This window comes from Ips typographus, linkage group LG7 (genome assembly GCF_016097725.1).
Source record: "Ips typographus isolate SLU linkage group LG7, UJ_Ityp_2.0, whole genome shotgun sequence".
NCBI classification, from domain to species: domain Eukaryota; kingdom Metazoa; phylum Arthropoda; class Insecta; order Coleoptera; family Curculionidae; genus Ips; species Ips typographus.
In genome coordinates this window covers 5,509,917-5,528,662 of record NC_138428.1, presented here as the reverse complement: position 1 = coordinate 5,528,662, position 18,746 = coordinate 5,509,917, and the positions used below count along the sequence as shown (strand labels likewise).

General features: G+C 39.3%; 1 protein-coding gene across 8 annotated transcripts; it reads left to right on the top strand.

Annotated features, from left to right (window-relative positions):
* The first annotated feature begins 115 nt into the window (after positions 1-115).
* Mbs (Myosin binding subunit) lies at positions 116-18,280 on the top strand. 8 transcript variants are annotated; one of them, XM_081984126.1, is made up of 19 exons: positions 116-741; positions 2,018-2,436; positions 2,493-2,637; positions 2,688-2,886; positions 2,978-3,070; positions 4,224-4,442; positions 4,500-4,584; positions 5,028-5,159; positions 5,247-5,354; positions 7,762-7,911; positions 8,119-8,299; positions 8,347-8,571; positions 9,597-9,762; positions 9,809-9,930; positions 10,119-10,193; positions 14,633-14,824; positions 15,064-15,150; positions 15,364-15,462; positions 17,349-18,280. In XM_081984126.1, exons 1-18 carry the CDS (start codon positions 493-495, stop codon positions 15,460-15,462), a joined length of 2,946 nt encoding a protein of 981 aa, XP_081840252.1. In that variant the 5' UTR covers positions 116-492; the 3' UTR covers positions 17,349-18,280. The 8 variants fall into 8 exon arrangements, with proteins under 8 accessions (XP_081840252.1, XP_081840255.1, XP_081840257.1 ...); XM_081984129.1 differs by lacking the exon at positions 2,978-3,070; XM_081984131.1 differs by lacking the exon at positions 5,028-5,159.
* The last annotated feature ends 466 nt before the right edge of the window (positions 18,281-18,746 follow it).

Sequence of the window (18,746 nt, the reverse complement as noted above, 5' to 3'; positions counted from 1 at the left end):
AAAACTAGTTATTTGTGCTTTTATCAGTAATGATAAAATCTTAAATTAGAACACACAGTTTTGACGGAGATTTTAGTTTTCTGGTTTGGTTGTTTTTATTATTGAATCATGTTTGTTTGACAGATTTATTATAAATTCAAAATTGACAGTGGACAGTGCGTGCTGTCATAATATGAGTGAAATCAGCAGGGTAGATTTGATTTAGAATCTAGAGCCTTTTGGAATAAAAAACAAAGTGGTTAAAAGTGGCCCCCTGATAGGGGCAAACACCGTTGTTCCAAAGTAGCAAACTTTAAAGAAGTTTTTAACGGGGTGTCTTGTTTATTATTGTCAGCCGCACCTTCTGGCGTCTGTCAAACGCGACCGAAAAAAAAAACCAAAATGGCCGCTCGTTGTAATAATAGTCCAAATGGTGTCGGGTGTACAGTGTAACGTGTGACCGAATTTTGAGACGAAATAGAAAAAACGGGTGGCCCCCCGTACAAACGGACAATGTCCCTGGAGAGCAGGACGAATTCGGCCCTGATGAAACGGGCCGAACAGCTGAAACGTTGGGAGGAATCGCTCACGAACCGGGAACCAGCGTCGCCCAAGCACAAATCGCGAAAAGTGAACTTTTCGTCGGGTTGTGTCTTTTTGGCGGCATGCGCCGCTGGCGACAAGGAGGAAGTGCTCAAGTTACTGGAAATGGGGGCTGATATCAACACGGCCAACGTCGATGGCCTCACGGCCCTGCATCAGGTAAGGTACAGCCCCCTAAATACTTCCACTTGTGTTTAGATAGACGTCTCATCAATATGGCTGCAATAGTTTTTAAGAGCCCCCTAAAACACCAAATTAACATCACTTGTACAGCGACAATCAAAATTGGCTACTGTGATACTCAAAAGTCAGGTTACATTCACTTAAAACAACAATTCAAAGTCTACAACCCTTTGTAAGGCAATAACACAAATTCTTGGCATTTTCTGCTTGAAATTCCAGACATCCAACTGGTGCTGACCATCTCAACACAGACCAAACATAAAAATAACAAGCAGAGCATGTAAAAATAGTTACTTAAATTAGTGACTGACTAATGGTGAGAGTTTGCAAGTGCCAATATAGATTTAAGCTCAATTCCCTTTCAATTAGAATTTATAAAACATAGTCTTGTTTATTCTTCTTTATACAACACATGTAGTTAAAGTTCCTAGTCCAGACTTAACTATTAACTACTTTTAGATATATTGAGACTGTGGGCTAGTTACTATATCTGTATCAGCATTATTTCAATATGTAGGACATCCCTTATTATCCCTATCATTATTGTAATAAGTGGGATAATAAGTGCTATTTACCCACTAAGCAGTGTTACAGTTTTACTGCTTTGATCTACATTACCTACATACCTAATTATGTATTACCCAGTATATTACAAAACATTACAAGTTTGAAGGTTAGATTAAACTTCTAACCTGAGGGCCTATTCCTGAAAGCAGGGAACGGAATTCTCAAGAGAAGTGTTGATAGAATGTGACAGAAGAAGCTGACAATGGTGGGTTCCTGTCACATTCTATAGAGCTTTTTCTTGATAACTCCCTTCTATTTCAAGAATACACACCCTGAAGGTAAGAGTGTTCTGTAGATCTGTTTGCCGAGAGAACCTCCAACTAGTAATCAGAGAAATAGGTACATCCATTGGTCACAAGTCAGAATAGGTCATAGTCACGTGAGCATTCACCCAATAAAACTCCTGAGTTGGAAACCAGTCAGGGATTGCTTCTGCAAACAGACTTCTTAAAGATGCACAACTTTCAGGGTTGAAAATTGTCTAATGGCGTTTTCAATTGGAAGTTTAGTGCAAAACTTATCTACCTCTATCCTGCTCTATCTAATGTCATTGAAATAGTATGGCAGTACAGGAGTTTTGCACTAAACATGCCAATCAAAAACGCCATAAGAAAATGTAGTGTTTATTGGAATAATTACTAGTCTGATAAGTTGATTTTGTGATGTGATGTTTTTGTTTGATTAGGCATGTATAGACGACAATCTGGACATGGTTGAGTTTCTGGTGAAGCAAGGAGCGGACGTAAATATGGGCGACAATGAAGGATGGACGCCGTTGCACGCCACCGCCAGTTGCGGCTTTATGTACATCGCCAAGTACCTGATCGAGCAAGGGGCGGACGTAGCGGCCGTTAACAACGACGGGGAACTGGCAATTGACATTGCCGAATGTCAAAGAATGGAGGAACTACTCAAGGAGGAGATCCGTAAAAAGGGCGTGGACTGTGACGCGGCTCGTAACGACGAGGAACGGGCTATGTTACGTGACGCCAAAGAGTGGTTGGCGTCGAAAAGCCCCGCCTCCAAAGTGAACGAGCCCCACCCTAAAACTGGGGCAACGGCGCTGCACGTGGCCGCTGCCAAAGGCTACCTGGATGTGATAAAGTAGTAAAATCCTGGTTCAGGAAAAGGGTTGGTAATTAAGGGACTTGTTTGTGCAGGATTTTGCTGCAGTGCGGTGCTGACATTGACGCCCAAGACGTGGATGGGTGGACGCCAATACACGCCGCCGCCCATTGGGGCCAGGAGGAGGCGTGCCGTCTTTTAGTCGAAAATCTAGCCGACTTGGAAGCCAAAAACTTTGTGGTAAGTTTCATTTTTTTCTTTTCTGACCTTCCTAAACTGTACTAATTTAGGGCCAGACCGCCTTTGATCTGGCTGATGGTGACATGTCCAACCTTCTTGAAGACCTGAAGAAGAAGCAGAATAAGGAGGAGGTGACCAAAAGAAAGGCGAAAAAACAGAGGGCCGAGGCGCAAGTGGAAACGCCCCAAGTCAAGAAGGTTAAAGTGGAGATTACCGGATTGGTTGAGGAGAACACAAAGAGTGCTGTGGGTGAGTCGTCATTAGTTTCTATTGTGTGCCTCTGGACCGTTTCTTTCTCTTTCTCCCTCTCTCTCTCTGTCTTTCTATCTCTGGCAAACAGAGATGGAAGTGTCTAGCGAAAGCGAGTCGGAGAGTGGCAGCAGCGAAACTTCGTCGGACAGTGAATCTGAAGAGGCCAGTTCAGAGGAAGATGGTAAACATTTTAGTCTCCCCACGCTCTTCCACTACACAAATTTTATTTTAATTGTTACTTACTACTAAAAGAGGATGCCTATTTTCACTGTTTAACTCAAAGAGGACGCTGTTTTTCCTTGACTGTTTATTTTTTAGTTGGAATGGGTTAACACCGGAATGATCTGTCAGTTTTAATATCACCCACCCTTTGTTTTAACTACCTTCTACCAGAAAAAAACAGTTTTTTTTTTTGGTGTTTGTTGTGATAATGTATTTTGCCACTTTCTCGAGTTTTTCTGGCCGAAACGCGAAAAAAACAGAAATATCACTTGTATTAAGGTAGTAATTTAATTTATGATTAAAACAGTCACGTGACCTTGATGAATACAATTTTAAACGTGAAAATGTTGTGGAACGTCAGTCAAAGTTGGAATGCAGTAAAACAGTCAGTTGACACTGAATAAATTAAATTTAAAACTGTCAAAGTTCAAATGTCTACAGGATATAAAAAAATATGTTTAAAAAATAGTCGAAACAGTCACGTGACCCTAAAAAAGAAACTATAACAGAACTAAATATTTAATTGTTACAGTTTCAACCTACCGAAACCTTTTTATTGTACAGGGTTGCCTAATTTGTTTGTTTTTATATGGAAACTGCCAGAACGATTGGAAAATTTAAAAATCAAAAAGGCGTTGCCCCGAATTTATCCCAAACCCCAAGGTAAAAATAAAATATGACTCGTATTTAAAAAAGTAGAAGTTAGGTTAGTGCAGAACTCTAAAAATAGTGAATCTATGAAAGTGATATTAACATAATCTACGTAAAAAAGTGCCTTAATAATGTAAAATTTATTTTCACCAAACTCTCATAATAACGAAGTTGAAAATTTGACAATTACAAGAAAACAAAAGACGATAGCGGAATTCTGCTTGCGGCATCAAACTCACCTTGAAATAAACCCCCTTCTGGCAGTTTCCATATAAAAACAAGCAAATTGGGCCCCCTTGTACAGTTACACCTAGACGTCATTATGTAATTAATATTTGATTTGCATGCTTCCTAGGTTTTCATTGATCATCCCTTAATTTGTCAGCCATTCGTAATCACCGCTTTGTGAATTTCTCGAATTTTTGCCTTGTTGCCAAACTGACAAATGTGCGCGTTTTTAGAGAAGAAGAACAGAGTGAACGCCCAGCAACAGGTGCCGGTCACGCCCACTACCGGCAACAGCGCCGTCGACCGCGCCATCATCGGCAAGGAGCCGGAAGTGGCCAAACCGCCCGTGCCGCCCAAGTCGACAGACATCGGCGAGGAGAAGATGCCGTGGAGGCAACCGCCCAAACCGAAAAGCGATCTGGGCGTGCCGGATAGAACCGCCTTGACGCTCAGTGAGTGCTTCCGATTGGCTGGGTGAGGCGGGGCCTAATTTTCTCTTAACGTTGCAGAAGACTTCAAAGCCGTACCGGCAAATATCAATTATGATAACGATGTGACATTGAGACGGACCAAAAGTTTCCAAAACGACGAATCGTAAGTTACAACTTTTTTATTTAATTATTTTTACCTTGTACATATATACTGGTTTTTTTTTTTTGACGTTTATATCATTTGCCGCTTTGAGCATGCGCTTGTCATCAACGCTCGGAGCTGGACAACGTTGCCGGTTGTTGTGTGAGAAAGCGGCAACGTTCCATTTCTAACAAATAACTAACGGCTCATTCGTTCATTATTATTTGTTTAAATGTTAGTACCTAGGCAAAAGGCTAGGTTAGACTGGATTCTGGATTTTTTAGTAAAATATCCATTTGAATGTTTAAAGAAGCTTTCTTTTTGGGCAAAAATATAGAAGACAGTTTGGTTATAATTTTGCCCTGTTTCTTAAGTATTTATACTATTCAAACTTTAAAAGTCAATCAAGCTTGTTGCCTAGGACCAGTGCTAACCGAGCGATTAACACGCCGCCCGCTTTTTAGGTTCTACACGAAATACAAGGCTCTGCATGCGCGCATCCAAGCAAATAACGTCACATCCACTTACAACACCCCCTCGGCGCGGCCCAAGTCCGACATCATCTTAACCAATAGCACCAATTCGCATTACAACAGGTCAGTTGTTCATGTTTCGTTCCCTTCGTGTGGTTTTCTTTCGAATTTGCTTAGGGCCCGCGCTCTCATTACGTACGTCTGTTTCAGAAGCAACAAGGAGGAAAAGAACACGGACGACGGCAACAGCGCCGCCAACTCGCCCACCAAGGGGGCCACGACTCCCACCCCTACGCCCGTACAAACCTCATTCAGGAGGTAAGTGATGTTCTGCTCAAAATTGCGTTACAAGTGTCACATTTTTTATTCCACCCTGTATAGTGTAGAGTCGTATTCTTTCGGTTCCAAACGCGTCATAATCCGAAAGTCACGTGACCTTTGTGTAATTTTGTAATCGTGGTGCCATGTGACTTTTAGATCATAACGCTTTTGGATCCGAAATCGTGGGTCGAAAGAAAGCTTTAACACAGGGTTGTGCAAATTACCACTTTTTTAAATTTTGTCCAGGGCAGTGGTCAAAATGGTTAAAATTGATTAAAAAGAAAAAAAATATTCCTATAGTATACAGGTGTGGTAAATCCAAAACCGACCATAGGAAAACCGTGTAACGGACAGAGAAACGTACATTATTGCATGCGCGGGACTAAGACAGAAAACGACAAAAATATCAAGTAGGCCATATTTTCAGCGCGCTGTTGCCAAACGCCAAGTATTCAATACTGTCGACAAAACTAATTTTGTTGTTGGATTATTTCTAATTTATTTCCATTCCTTTGGATAATTCAGTCAGCGCGATGTATTTATTCCGATTTCTGTTTATTTGTTGAGTCCCTATTGTAGTAATATTTCATCTGTCATCTGCGATTAAAATCTAACCTCAATTCTCAAATTGAAAGTAAACAAAAACAATTACAGTGACAGTGACAGGCATGTTGTAAGATTTTGGCAAACAAACGCACAAGCATTGGTTTATCATCTCTTGTTATTCAAACATTCATCTAAGTACCAACCTTATTATCATCAATGCAGTCCTTTATTAGTTTGTTAAACCTGACTTTGGTTCCTGGACACAATAAGTTATGGTGTTGTTTGCCTTTAACAGGATATTACTTACCTTTCCATTCAGTTTAACTGTATCTCAGCATCTCTCAATGTGGATGTGATGTGAACTCTCTACATGTTAGATTTGGCTCTATTATGACGTAAAAAGGGTCATTCTTTGTTGTTTTGCCCAAATCTTACAATATTGAGGACATTGAGGTATAATACTTGCTTATTATTATGATTATCACTCTTACTGCTCTGTGATATTGTTTTTTAACGTTTAGTAGGATAGTCCTAGGACTAATCAAGCAGAATCATTTCAAGGTTAGATTGTAATTGTATTTGACAGTTGCAGTTTGACACAATACAGAGGTGTTCCTGAATTCGATTAGTAAACGAGAAACAATTATTATCATTCAAGTTTTAAAACAAATTACACAAAAACCGAACTAAATATTTTATAAAAGTAAATAGAAATACCAGGTGTCCAAGAGCACCCTGGACATAGGAGATTAACATGGGAAAACGGTTTTGATTTTTTTGCGCCTGTACGGTTGATTTGATTGAAAAATCGTATTAATGAAAGTTGTAGTACCTATCACGGACTAGTTTTCTGTATTTTTTTCGGATCTCTAACTTGAGCCATTTCGTCGTAAAACACGAACAAAAATGAGAAAATTTAAACTTTTGGCCTGCACTGTATAGGCGGTTGTCGGGCAACGGGTAAACATTTCATTGTTGCTGGTACGGTTGCTCGGCAACCGCTTATACAGTGCAGGTAAAAAGTTAAAATTTTCGCATTTCTGTTCGTGTTTTACGACGAAATGGCTCAAGTTAGAGATCTGAAAAAAATACAGAAAATTAGTCCGTGATAGGTACTACAACTTTCATTAATACGATTTTTCAATCAAATGAACCGTACAGGCGCAAAAAAATTAAAACCGTTTTCCCATGTTAATCTCCTATGTCCAGGGTGCTCTTGGACACCTGGTATTTAGGAATGTTCTAATAACAAAGTTAACTAAATAATTATAATACAGTCAGTTTGACAACACAGATACAAAATTATGGCCTACTTAAAATTTTTGGAGGTGTTCTGTCTTTGTCACGCGCATGCCATCATCTATGTGTCTCTGTCCGTTACACGGTTTTCCTATGGTCGGTTTTGGGTTTACCACTACTGTATACACTTTTATGCAGTAAAATTAAATTCAAATTGATAAAAATTATGAAATGTAGAAAGACAAGGATAACTGCAGTGGAACTATGTAAGGGAATAGAAAAGAAATTTCTTTCTTCATCTCACTTTGACTTGCATGTCCTACTATAAGTCTGCCTTGTTTAAATCTCTGTCTCTATCTCTATCAAGTTACATAGTACCCCTACTGGATGTAGGTATAGTAGGCAGGTTTATAATTTGTTTGTTAAATGTTTCTTTTTGTTTAAAATTGTATTTTTTTTTTAATTTGAATACAAATGTTTCTAAATATTGAACATTCCTTCAAAATTGAATTTTAACGTCAAAATTACAAACAATTGTCTTCTGTCGGCCATTTTCTTTTAAGAGGACTTTAGTAGATTAATTAAAACGAAATCCAATATAAACGGCACTATTTGGTAGCGGGTTGAAATTGCCGTTGAATGAAACGGCCGCCACCAACGGCACCGTCACGCCCACGAAGGCGACCACGCCCACCGGAACCACGCCTCCAGGCTCGACCCCGCCCACTCCACAAGCCACTAGATTCCAGATGTTCAAGAATTTCTTCAAGTACGGTCGTCTCCCTTGACCCTCACCACCTTGATTTTTGTTTGTGCCTGTCATTTGATCCTCTTCTAACACACGTTTGTGCTTCTCGTGGCTTGTAACCACCCCGCCGAATTATATAACGCCATCTTGCGGTGGTTTTTTCGCCTCCTACTAAACTGTCAAAAAGGTTTTCGGTCGAATTTTGTAATAGTGGACGATGATTTCCAGGTCTTTCGTGCCGCCAGCGCGGGACGAAGAGAGCGAAACCCAAAGAAAGGCGCACGCGAAGCGCGTGCGCGAAACGCGACGTTCCACGCAGGGCGTGACCTTGGAGGAGATCAAGTCGGCCGAGCAACTGGTCAAACTGAAAAACCAGCCCAACAACAATAACAATAACAACGACGCCACGGTAAGTTGATCTGAAAGTAACGAGCACATTAACAAGGGCGGGAACAGTCGGGAGGAGGCGGGGACAACGGCTCCGATCCCGCAGTGAGCGTGTCCGTTACCATATCAACGGCCACGCCTACTGTCATCACCAAAACGACAGAAACCGCTGCTCCGCCCACTGTCAGCGAAACGTCGACCAACGGCAGCTCCAGTGACGTCAATACGTTGCCCGAACCGGAAACACACGAGCGCCGACCGTCATGGCGGCTCAAGGTCGACGGCGGTAGCAAGGTGAGTGCACCGTTGCCAATTTTACGCTTGTTTGCTTGTGTGGTGAATGCTTGGTGCGTTTGGGCTTGTGGACCGTCTCCAGAGACCTTGTACAAGTGATTTTTGTTCCAGAGCCGTGCCGTTTGCTCTATTTTAGCTTTGCTTGTCGTCTGCTACATTACTTACCTGCATCCTCTGTTGAGCTTGATGTTTCTCGTTGCCTTGCTGTGGCTTTAGTTGCTTGATTTTAGTGTATGCGCATTACTATCGTAGTTTGTATTAATTTGTACATAATGTAAAGTGGTGTATTGCACAGAATGAGTCGACGGTTTAAGATGGTGGACGGATCAATCTTGAAAATAAAATAGTCCGCCATTTTGAAATTTTCTTCACTCAATTTAGCTGAATTCTGAATAGTTTGAAGGAATGTTGATTAATAACTTTGCATTTGTTAAAAGTTTTTAAATTCAATATGGGTCACATGTGACAAGCCCAAACCGCCATTTTGAATTTTGACTAGAAAACTTATATGGCACCCAATACCAACTAACCAGTTGTAAATCTGAATTATGAGTTTTTCATAAATTCAAGATGGCGTACATTTTCGTTGTAAAAATATTCAAAATGGCTCCCACAAACATTTTCATTCCAAGTACTAAAAAACAATTGGAGTAAAGTTGTTGACCATTTTGAGTGTGACAGCAGCTGAGTTATCTCAACTGTCATAAGTGAAATTCAAGATGGCGGTCGTCAGTTTTGATTAGTGGATCAATTCTTTTAGAAATTCAGTATATGGTGGTCATTGTATTATTTCTGCAATTATTGTAGTGATTACCGTAACTATCAAAATGGCTATAATTATGAAATTTTCTACCGTCGACTGATCTGCAACGTTGCCAGCTCATTCAGTTACCAAAAGTGTACATATATTTATTTTTTTCTTTTGAAATATATAAAACAAATACACGCAAAAGCTGGTGGTTTTATTTTCACCTAACGCGATGGTGAGTTTGAGATTATGAAGAGTTTTTTTTTCTTGGGACTAGTTCAAGCTGGAGGACGCGACAAAACCGGAAACGCCGAGTACGCCCTCTTTCGTCAGACGACTGAATCCGACCGTAAACCTGACCAGACCCTCGTCGGCTCCAATCGACACCGCCGAAACCACCGTTACGATACCACTGCGACGTCCTAAATCTTTAGAGGAAAAAGGTGAGTTTTTTGACTGACTAGACAAAAAAAAAACGCTTTTTTTTAGATCAGGACAAGGAGAATGACGCTAGGAACGCCCAAGCCACCCTGGCCACCCAGGCGGCCATACAGAGAAGACGCCGCCCAAAAAGACGGTCCACCGGGGTCGTGTCCTTTGATAACGTCGAGGTAAGTCCGTTTTCTTAGCCTACAAATTGGTCAAGGCCATAGTAGCACACAATTAAGTAGTTATTGTTTATTTATAGATTGCAATAAATTAATCACACAGTCAGGTGCCAATCTTATCAATATTTTATTCATTTGCTGTGTCGGCTTAATTGTGTACAGTCAGTACCGAAATGGTTCGTTTGTTACAGGACATGGATCAGGAAAAGGATCCGGCCGCTGGTGGCGACACCAACGTCGAAATTGGCAAGTTTAGCAGTAACGAGGTGAGTTTTCCGTTTCACTGTGTAAAACCACCGTTTTTTTAACTTTCAAAATAACGTCCGTTGTGTCAGCCATATTGTTTGACCTACCAGGAGACAACCTCCCCTATACAGCGTCTAATAGCCGACATTTTGTTGTCGTTTTGGTAAATATTCAAGGGCGTTTTAATTAGTGTAAAGTAGGCGAAATTTGGCAGCGTGTTTTTAGACCAGTTTAAGGAAAAAATGGGCAGGTGCATGAAAGATGTTAATAACGAACGTTCCTAGTTCCAAATATTACTTTTGTTCCAGAGGAGTTGGCAACCTTCCACCAACGTATATTACATTATTTTCTTTGGTTTAATTATCGGTTATTAATAGGTGTAGAAAGTCACCAGCATGTGTCTCATATTTTTACGAAAAGTAATGGTTTTTGTTACACGGTCGTTGACGCGACGTTGCCAAGCCAAACCAAACAAAAAACTACTGTATTTTGACAATTTTGGGAAAATGAACTTTCGGTGATGATGGCATCAGCGACGTAGTTGGCCGGGGGCCAATTCTACGTAGCCGGTGCCAGTGGCGTAGGTGGTCGAGACCTGCATTCTGACCACGCCTAGACTTTTTTTTTTCAACGGTAACGCGATTACGATATTTAGGTATTCGGGCCTAAAAATATTCGCCCCCTTGCCGATGTTCAATTGCGTCAATGTGGTTTTATTAGCCGGTCTGGATCTTAGTTTGCTTGTGTATTTCTGGGCCTTGGAAATTCCGTTTGAAATTTATGTGGCAACACTGCTTTTTTTTCCCCAGTGAACTAGACACTATTTCTAACTGTAATTCAGAAAAAATCAAATGTAATTCAGTAATTGTTACTAATTACAATTCAGCAAGTATATCAAGTTTTTTGTTAGTTTATTAAAGTGCCTTGGAATTGGATGGTTTCTGAATGGCAATTCCTTATTCTGAATTATGTTTGACCTTTTCTGAACTACATTTGGAAATGGTGTTGAATATGGCGTTCAAGTACTTCAACAGCCAATTAAAATTCAAGACACCGTTTACACATGAAGAAAAAGTTAATATACAGGGTGGTCCAGTTTTAATTGTCAATAATTCACCATTTGATAGCTAATCAAAAAATAAGTTGACTTGCATTATGTCATTTTTCTGAAAAACGTTTCCTAAGGAAGATACAGTCCTCCAAATTTCAATTCAAAAAATTGTTTTATATTTTAAAACTGAACATCCAAGACTTGTGAAAGTCCAAATTTGTACTGAATAGTCTAGAAACTTTTTTAGTACTAGGAATGGTCTTATGATTCGCTTTCTCAGACTGCCATCCTGGTTGAGTGTCTGAAACTGGCATTCAAGAACTAAAAAAAGTCCGGAAATTAAGACAAAGAATGTATTGTGCATGAAACTCATTTTTTACTACTAAAAATAATATAAAAGTTGACTTTTAATGCTAGAACTGACCTTACTAGGACTAAAGAGAGTCCAAAAGTATCTTTTCAAGACTTGTTGGTGTACAACTCAATTTTCTGGACTGGACAACAAGTCTAGAAGTAAATTAAATTTTCGGACTATTTTATTTCTAAAAATTAGTTCTCAAGACTATTATTGTAGCATTTGGTACCAAAATTTTTTACTTTTATTACTGAAGAAACTTGACTTTTGGAAATAGTCTTAAACTTGATTTTTCAGTCTTATAAAGCACTAAAAACAGTCTGAATTTCTTAGAGATGCTACAATTTATTGCACCTATGAGTGTAGAAGTCAATTTAATAGTGAAGAAGCTTGAAAAAACATTTTCAAGATTATGGTCAGTGGACAAACTGGCTTTTAGGCCTGATAAGTCAAAAACTTTGTAAAGATAGTCTTGAAACTCGATTTGAGGCACTGAAAACAGCCTTAAAACACTAAAAACAGTCTAGTTTATTAAGAAATACCCGAATTTTTAGCACTGAGGTGTCTAGAAGCCGATTTAATAGTGACAAAGCTTGGAATGCTATTTTAAGTCTATGAAGAATGTAAAAATTGTTTTTTAAGTTTGCTATGTCAATAACTTGGTGAAGCTAGTCTTGAAACTCGATTTTCCAAGCTGAAAGCAGTTTTGAAGCACTAAAAATAGTCCAGAATTCGAAGAAAATGAAAAGCAAAGAAAAAGCACGAAAAGTTCGTTTTCAAGACAATTTTCATAACCCTAATGTCAATGTCCTGCATCTAAGACTATTTTCAAGACTAAAATATTGAAATTTGTCTTCAAATTATGAAAACTTATTTCAAATGCAAATTTTAAGCTTCTGATGTCACTTTTCATTAGTTCAGTCACATTTTGGGGTTCAAGTCAATTTTTAAGGTTTAAATGTATGAATTTGTAGTAACAAATTGTTGAAAAAGTAGTTTTTATGTCTACAAGTCAATTTTTAGTATTAAAGTCTCTCGATTTGCATGAAAAGTCAATTTTCAAAACTAAAGTCTTTTAGTTTGTCTGGAAACTATGAAAACTGGCTACAATAATATTTTTTAAACTTCTTAAGTGAATTTTCCATTTCCAAGACAATTTTTAAGTTGGCTTGGGTTTTTGACCGTAATAACGTGTAATAAAGTGCTTGTTCCAAATTTGATCAATATTGCTCCAACGGTCTGACAGTTATGACAAAAAAAAACGATTTTTTAAACAGAAATTTGAAGGACTGTTTTTTCCTTACGAAGCACTTTTCAGGAAAATGACATAATGAATGTCAACTTATTTTTTAATTGGCTATGGATTGGTGAATTATTGACGTTTAAAACTGGACCACCCTGTATAGGATGGTCTGTTGGAAACTGCCTTAATCTACTAGTATGATCACACTGTAGATACCAATTTGCTTATTTTAATTGGAACACCCTGTATATTGTTTGATTTTTCAATTTTACAACAGAGAGATAAAGATTCTAGACAATACCTATATGTATAATAACTATAATTTTCGCGTGTCAGAAAACGTTTTCCTCTTGGTTTTTGTGCTTTAGTATGGTAAACAAGGTTGGTTCTAGGAGTGGGTGCAGAAAAACGTCTAAAAAAATGATACAGGGTGGTCAAAAATTGGCATTAAAAAATGCAAAAAGTCAAGTTTTCTAAATGGAACACATCCATCGGCTTGTGTGTGTTGTGTTGCAGCCAACTGTCAAAATTACGTCATCGTGACGTCAAATTTGCTCCGCACACTTGATGGACACAACACAAATTGCTGCACATGCACAGCCTACTTTACCATACTGACGAAACCGCAATGTTGGGCGTATAAAAATAATTATCACGTGACTGCCCTGGTTGTACCCGGTGGAATGTCCCGTGACATTTTTGTCAGATTTAATCAGTCTGCTTAGTCTAGTGAAGAATAACATTTTAGTAGTTTTCAACTTCGTTGGCAATGACTTAGTACGGTTGACGTCACAACGTTGCCACGTGATGCACTTGGTTTGTCTCTGATTGTTTTTCCCTGGAAGAGTATTTTGGTTATGCGCGTGTATTAAGTGTATAAATTCGATCCCGGTGTGGTAAAATAGTGTACGCGTTTACACCGTGCGCCAGTCTAATTCCGTTCTAGTTCGCCTTGAGTTTTCCTTTCTCGATCAGTTTGCCCGCTACCGCGTTTCTTTGTATACGTGCTTAACGTACAACGCGTTAAAATCAGGTGTAAACCGAGCATTTGACCAAAATGTCGTCTTCGTATCATCACACCCCCAGGAGTAAACAACCCATCCCTCCGGTACGTCATCGGTCCTCGTCGGCCGTTCGTTCCTCCTCCAATTCGTACGCGAGCCGTCCCCGAAGTGTCGGTTACTATGGCAACGCGAGCAACCCTTACAGCTCGAGCACCAACCCCTACAGCTCCCCCTACGGTACCAACAGCAGTCTGTTGTCGTCCTCCTACGGCGGGTACGGTTCTTCGTCTTACGGGTCCAGGTAGGCGGTTGATGAGCAGCCATTGGTGGCCTTCTTTCTCTAAAACCAAAACCGCGTCTTTTTTCTGTATAGTTATCAGAGTCCCTACTTCCCCAACGGGTACAGGGGTTCATCGGGGACGGGGGGCTACGCCAGCCTCACCATTCCCGCCAAAAGTTTGACCAACGTGTTGACCCCCCATTACACTAACAACGGTTACGGCAAGGTTAGATTTTCCCCTCGTCTCCCCTGTAAAAAACGTTAATTTACACTGAAACATGCAGACAAGCGACAGCTCTAGGAGAGCGAGGGGCGACTTGTCCAGGGGAAACAGTTACAGGGAACGTTCGGTTACTAGATCCAGAAGCTCGTTGCCTGGAATGGGCAGTCGCTCCCTCAGTTTGACCTCGTTAAATTCGGAAGGATACATTGTAAGAAAGTCAAAAAAATGGTGGTTTGCTTAAATCTCAGTTGGTTTAGTTTGGGATGTAAATTATTTGATTTAAACGTTGTTTCACATATACAGAGTGGTTCGGAAAGAAGCAGCAGATCGCGTATAAACAGCACGGTGGATATCCGGAACGAAAACGGCGAGATCGACTACAAAAAGTTGTACGAAGAACAGCTGGTTGAGAACGATCGGCTCAAGGAGAAACTGAGAAAATCCGACGAGGAGCTTAGAGAAACCAAACAAACCTTGGAGAGAATAAACGTGGTGGTAAGTCTATCCTTGTCCCTCTCACTGCGTAAATAACACCCGTCCTTGCACTTTGTATGATAATAACAAGGTGCGCGCTATTATTACCACCAGCAGAGGAAAAAAAAACTAAAAATAGACAAGGATCAATCTGGCTTTGACGTATAAACCATAAGCCAAGGTTTTTTTTTTTCCCGATAATAAAATCACGTGGCCGCCATCTTGAAACTGTCAGTAATAAGTAACTTTCTCCGTTTTAGACCAGTAAAAATTCCTTGTCCGAGCTGGAAAAACGCGAACGAAGAGCGATGGAAAGAAAACTAAGCGAAATGGAAGAGGAACTAAAGGTACGTAAGCACTGGGGTAGGACAAAAAAGTTTGGTTAAGTTTCACACAGGCTGCCTATTTGCACTCGTTTTTCTTGGCCTGACACACCTACACACACACACCCCTAAATCTATTCTTGTCTCGTTCTAACACTTGTCGGGCCGGGAGGCCACGCCTACGGACGGTGGGCGTGGCCGACGACCAATAGTAAATCAGTCCTTTTGTCTGTGCAGCAATTGCAAAAATTGAAAGCGGAAAACGAAAGACTAAAGGCGGACAACCGGTCTTTGACGCGGGTGATCAACAAACTGACCAACTCGGCGAAAAAATAGGTAAAGTCGCGCGAAAAAACCGCCTCGATTGTTTTCTTGTCGTTTTGTTGTTGTTGTTTTTTTTTAATTGTTTTTTAATTTGTCCGCTTTATTAATTTTTCGGCTCATCCGATTGGTCGAAGGCCAGCGAATCACCACATTCACACATAATACGATCTCATTGGCCGCCGCTTGCAATGTTGCCAGGTCTACCGTTAAAACGGTATATCTACAGTTTTTATTGCCATTATTTATTATTTATCGCAAATTGCCAAATCCACATGTTTTATTTTGCAGTGTTATTTCAAGTTTGACACCTTCTTCTGCCTGACTGTACCAAATTTTGTAGTGCTTTTTTAGGTTATTGAATAGGAAATTTAATGAGGATTCTAAAAATGTGCTTAAATCAGTCATTTTCTCACTCCAAGTGGGTTTTACAAGCGAGTTTGTCCCTGACTGTCCTTTCAAATTATGTTTCTGACAGTTCAAATTTTGACACCACTTTTCTTCCTGACTGTACTAAATTTTTTAGTATTTTTTTATGTCATTAGATAGGAAATTTAATGAGGATTCTAAAAATGTGCTTAAAACAGTAATTTTCTCACTGTAAGTGGGTCTTACAGGCGATTTTGTCCCTGACTGTCCTTTCAAACTGTGTTTCTGACAGTTCGAACTTTGACCCTACTTTTATCCCTGACTGTACTAAATTTTTTAGTATTTTTTTATGTGATTTGATAGGAAAATTAATGAGGATTCTAAAAATGTGCTTAAAATAGTCATTTTCTTACTCCAAGTGGGTTTTACAGGCAATTTTGTCTCTGACTGTCCTTTCAAACTGTGTTTCTGGCAGTTCAATCTTGAACCCTACTTTTATCCCTGACTGTACTAAATTTTGTAGTATTTTTTTATGTTATTAGATAGGAAATTTAATGAGGATTCTAAAAATGTGCTTAAAATAGTCATTTTCTCACTCCAAGTGAGTTTTACAGGCGATTTTGTCCCTGACTGTCCTATGAAACTGTGTTTTTGACAGTTCGAACTTTAGCCCTACTTTTATCCCTGACTGTACTAAATTTTGTAGTATTTTTTTAGGTTATTTGAATAGGAAATTTAATGAAGATTCCAAAAATGTACTTAAATCAGTAGCTTTTTTATTCCAAGTGGGTTTTACAAGCAATTTTGGATCTGACTGTCTTTTCAATCTGTGTTTTGGCAGTTCAAACTTTGACACCACTTTTCGCTCTCACTGTACTAAATTTTGTAGTGTTTTCCAGGCTATAGGATAGGAAATTTAATAAGGAATCCAAAAATGTGCTTAAAACAGCCATTTTCTCACTCCAAGTGGATTTTACAAACGATTTTTTACCTGACTGTCTCTATAAACTGTGTTTTTGGCAGTTCAAACTTTGACACCACTTTTCTTCTTGACTGTACCTAATTTTGTAGTGTTTTTTTTAGGTCATTAGATAGGAAATTTAATGAGGAATCCAAAAATGTGCTCCAAGTGGGCAGAATTATCTTCTGAAACCACGTGATATCTGTCACTAATGTCAAAATTGGCCTAGAAACAATGAAAATCTGAATTTTTAAAGTATGGTTTATAAAGCAAACTAGCATTATTTTAATAATAAATAAATATTTTGACTTGGCAACACTGGCAGCTTGTTCTCAGCCTACTGGGACTGTCATTAACGCGCGTGTGTTGTTTGAGTTGAGTATTGTCTGCGCGACAGCTAAAAAACGGCTTCCATCTTGTTTTCTATCTCTCTTGCAGCTAATCAAAAAACAGCCAGCCATCTTGTTTGCCACGTACAGTGAACAAAATTCTAAGATGGCGGCCTTTCACCGCTCATTTTGCTTTTTTTGTGTGTTTAAGTTTAACATTGGCGTTGTGGCGTTTGTTTCAGAATCTGGACAATCTCAAGTCGGAGAACCAGCGGTTGAAGGACGAAAACGGCGCCCTCATCAGGGTGATCAGTAAACTATCGAAATAGCATAGGTTTTAACTGAATTACTCGTGTTAATCGATTATTTTTTGCTGCTACTGCGGTAGCATTTTTTGGCGTTCGACTGGGGTGGAGGGGAGGAGAAGACGTTTATGACAATAATCATCCCCTCACTTTTTTTTTTAAATTAACGACTGTTGTGTGAGTAGTGTCCGAAAAAGATCGGAAAAGACCGAATTCGATCTTCCCTGATCGTTTAAAGGGTGACGACCCACCCCTCCCCCCCCACTTTCACGCCCTATTTATTTATTTCTTTAGTTTTTATTATTTATGATTATTTTGTACATTTGTTGTTTCTTTTTTGCGTTTAGTGTTTGACTTAGGAAACTTGTTGTGTAAGTGTAACTATTCTGTTCTTACAATAATTTTTTGTTCGTTGTGATAGATGTAACAGAGAGACAAATTTTTGTGATTTTCGCCCGACTAACCAAACTGCCCGTCACACTGTCAATTAAATCATGTAAAAACAAAAAATTGAGGTTAAGTGGTGCTAATTAACTTTTGCGCTGTAGCTCCTCCCTTAATTGAGGGGGCGTAGCCGTGTTGTACGCGTTGTTGTTTATTCTAGTTACAAAAAAAAAAAATTAGGAGGGCGCCAGTTGTTACCCCTCCACTTATTCTGGACAAAATTGTTTTTTTTTTCTTTTTAAATCGGTGCCTTTGCTTGTTTGTACTCCATATAAATAGGCCTGGTAACATCTCTTGTCGTTGTGTACATTATTTTTTACGTTTTAAAAGAGACTCCTATATATAATATGTATACATAGACACTTTTGTTGTGAATAGTGATTTTATATAGCGCTCATTATTAAAAAATAAAAATAAGAACATTCTCTCTGGACTGTAAAAACCACCTGTATTGGTTGCCAAATAACTGTCAAGAAAACTGATTGTCTTTTCCATCTACTCTTTCGTTAAGAGAGCTATATTGGTTTGGTTATAGTGCATTTTTAAAAAAATTATTGTTTTTTGCCAATTAAAGCAATCACCCCCTAGTAATGCTCCCCAGTGCAAGAGAGTAGAGCATTCGGCAACGTGGCATCACTTTGAAGGTTAGCAAAGGACAGAAACATATTCATTGACAATTGACAGTACTTCAGTTGTTACCGATTTGACAATACTCTCAAAGGTGAGGTTAAGCCGGTAAGAAGCAAATGACCGCGGAAACATTAAAACGTCGTTATTTTACTTGAATTTGAATTGTGCGGGTCGGTAGTGATTCCGGACTGTGTGTTGTGTGTTATCTTCTTGATGGTAAACCTGCAAAATAAGGTAAGCAGCAACCAACCTGCATTTCAC

Excerpts from the sequence above, each read along its gene's own strand:
- Mbs (XM_081984126.1), top strand. The coding sequence starts at position 493 with ATGTCCCTGGAGAGCAGGACGAATTCGGCCCTGATGAAACGGGCCGAA. Across the intron at positions 742-2,017 it reads GCCTCACGGCCCTGCATCAG|GCATGTATAGACGACAATCT; the intron begins GTAAGGTACAGC and ends TTGTTTGATTAG. Across the intron at positions 9,763-9,808 it reads TAAATCTTTAGAGGAAAAAG|ATCAGGACAAGGAGAATGAC; the intron begins GTGAGTTTTTTG and ends GCTTTTTTTTAG.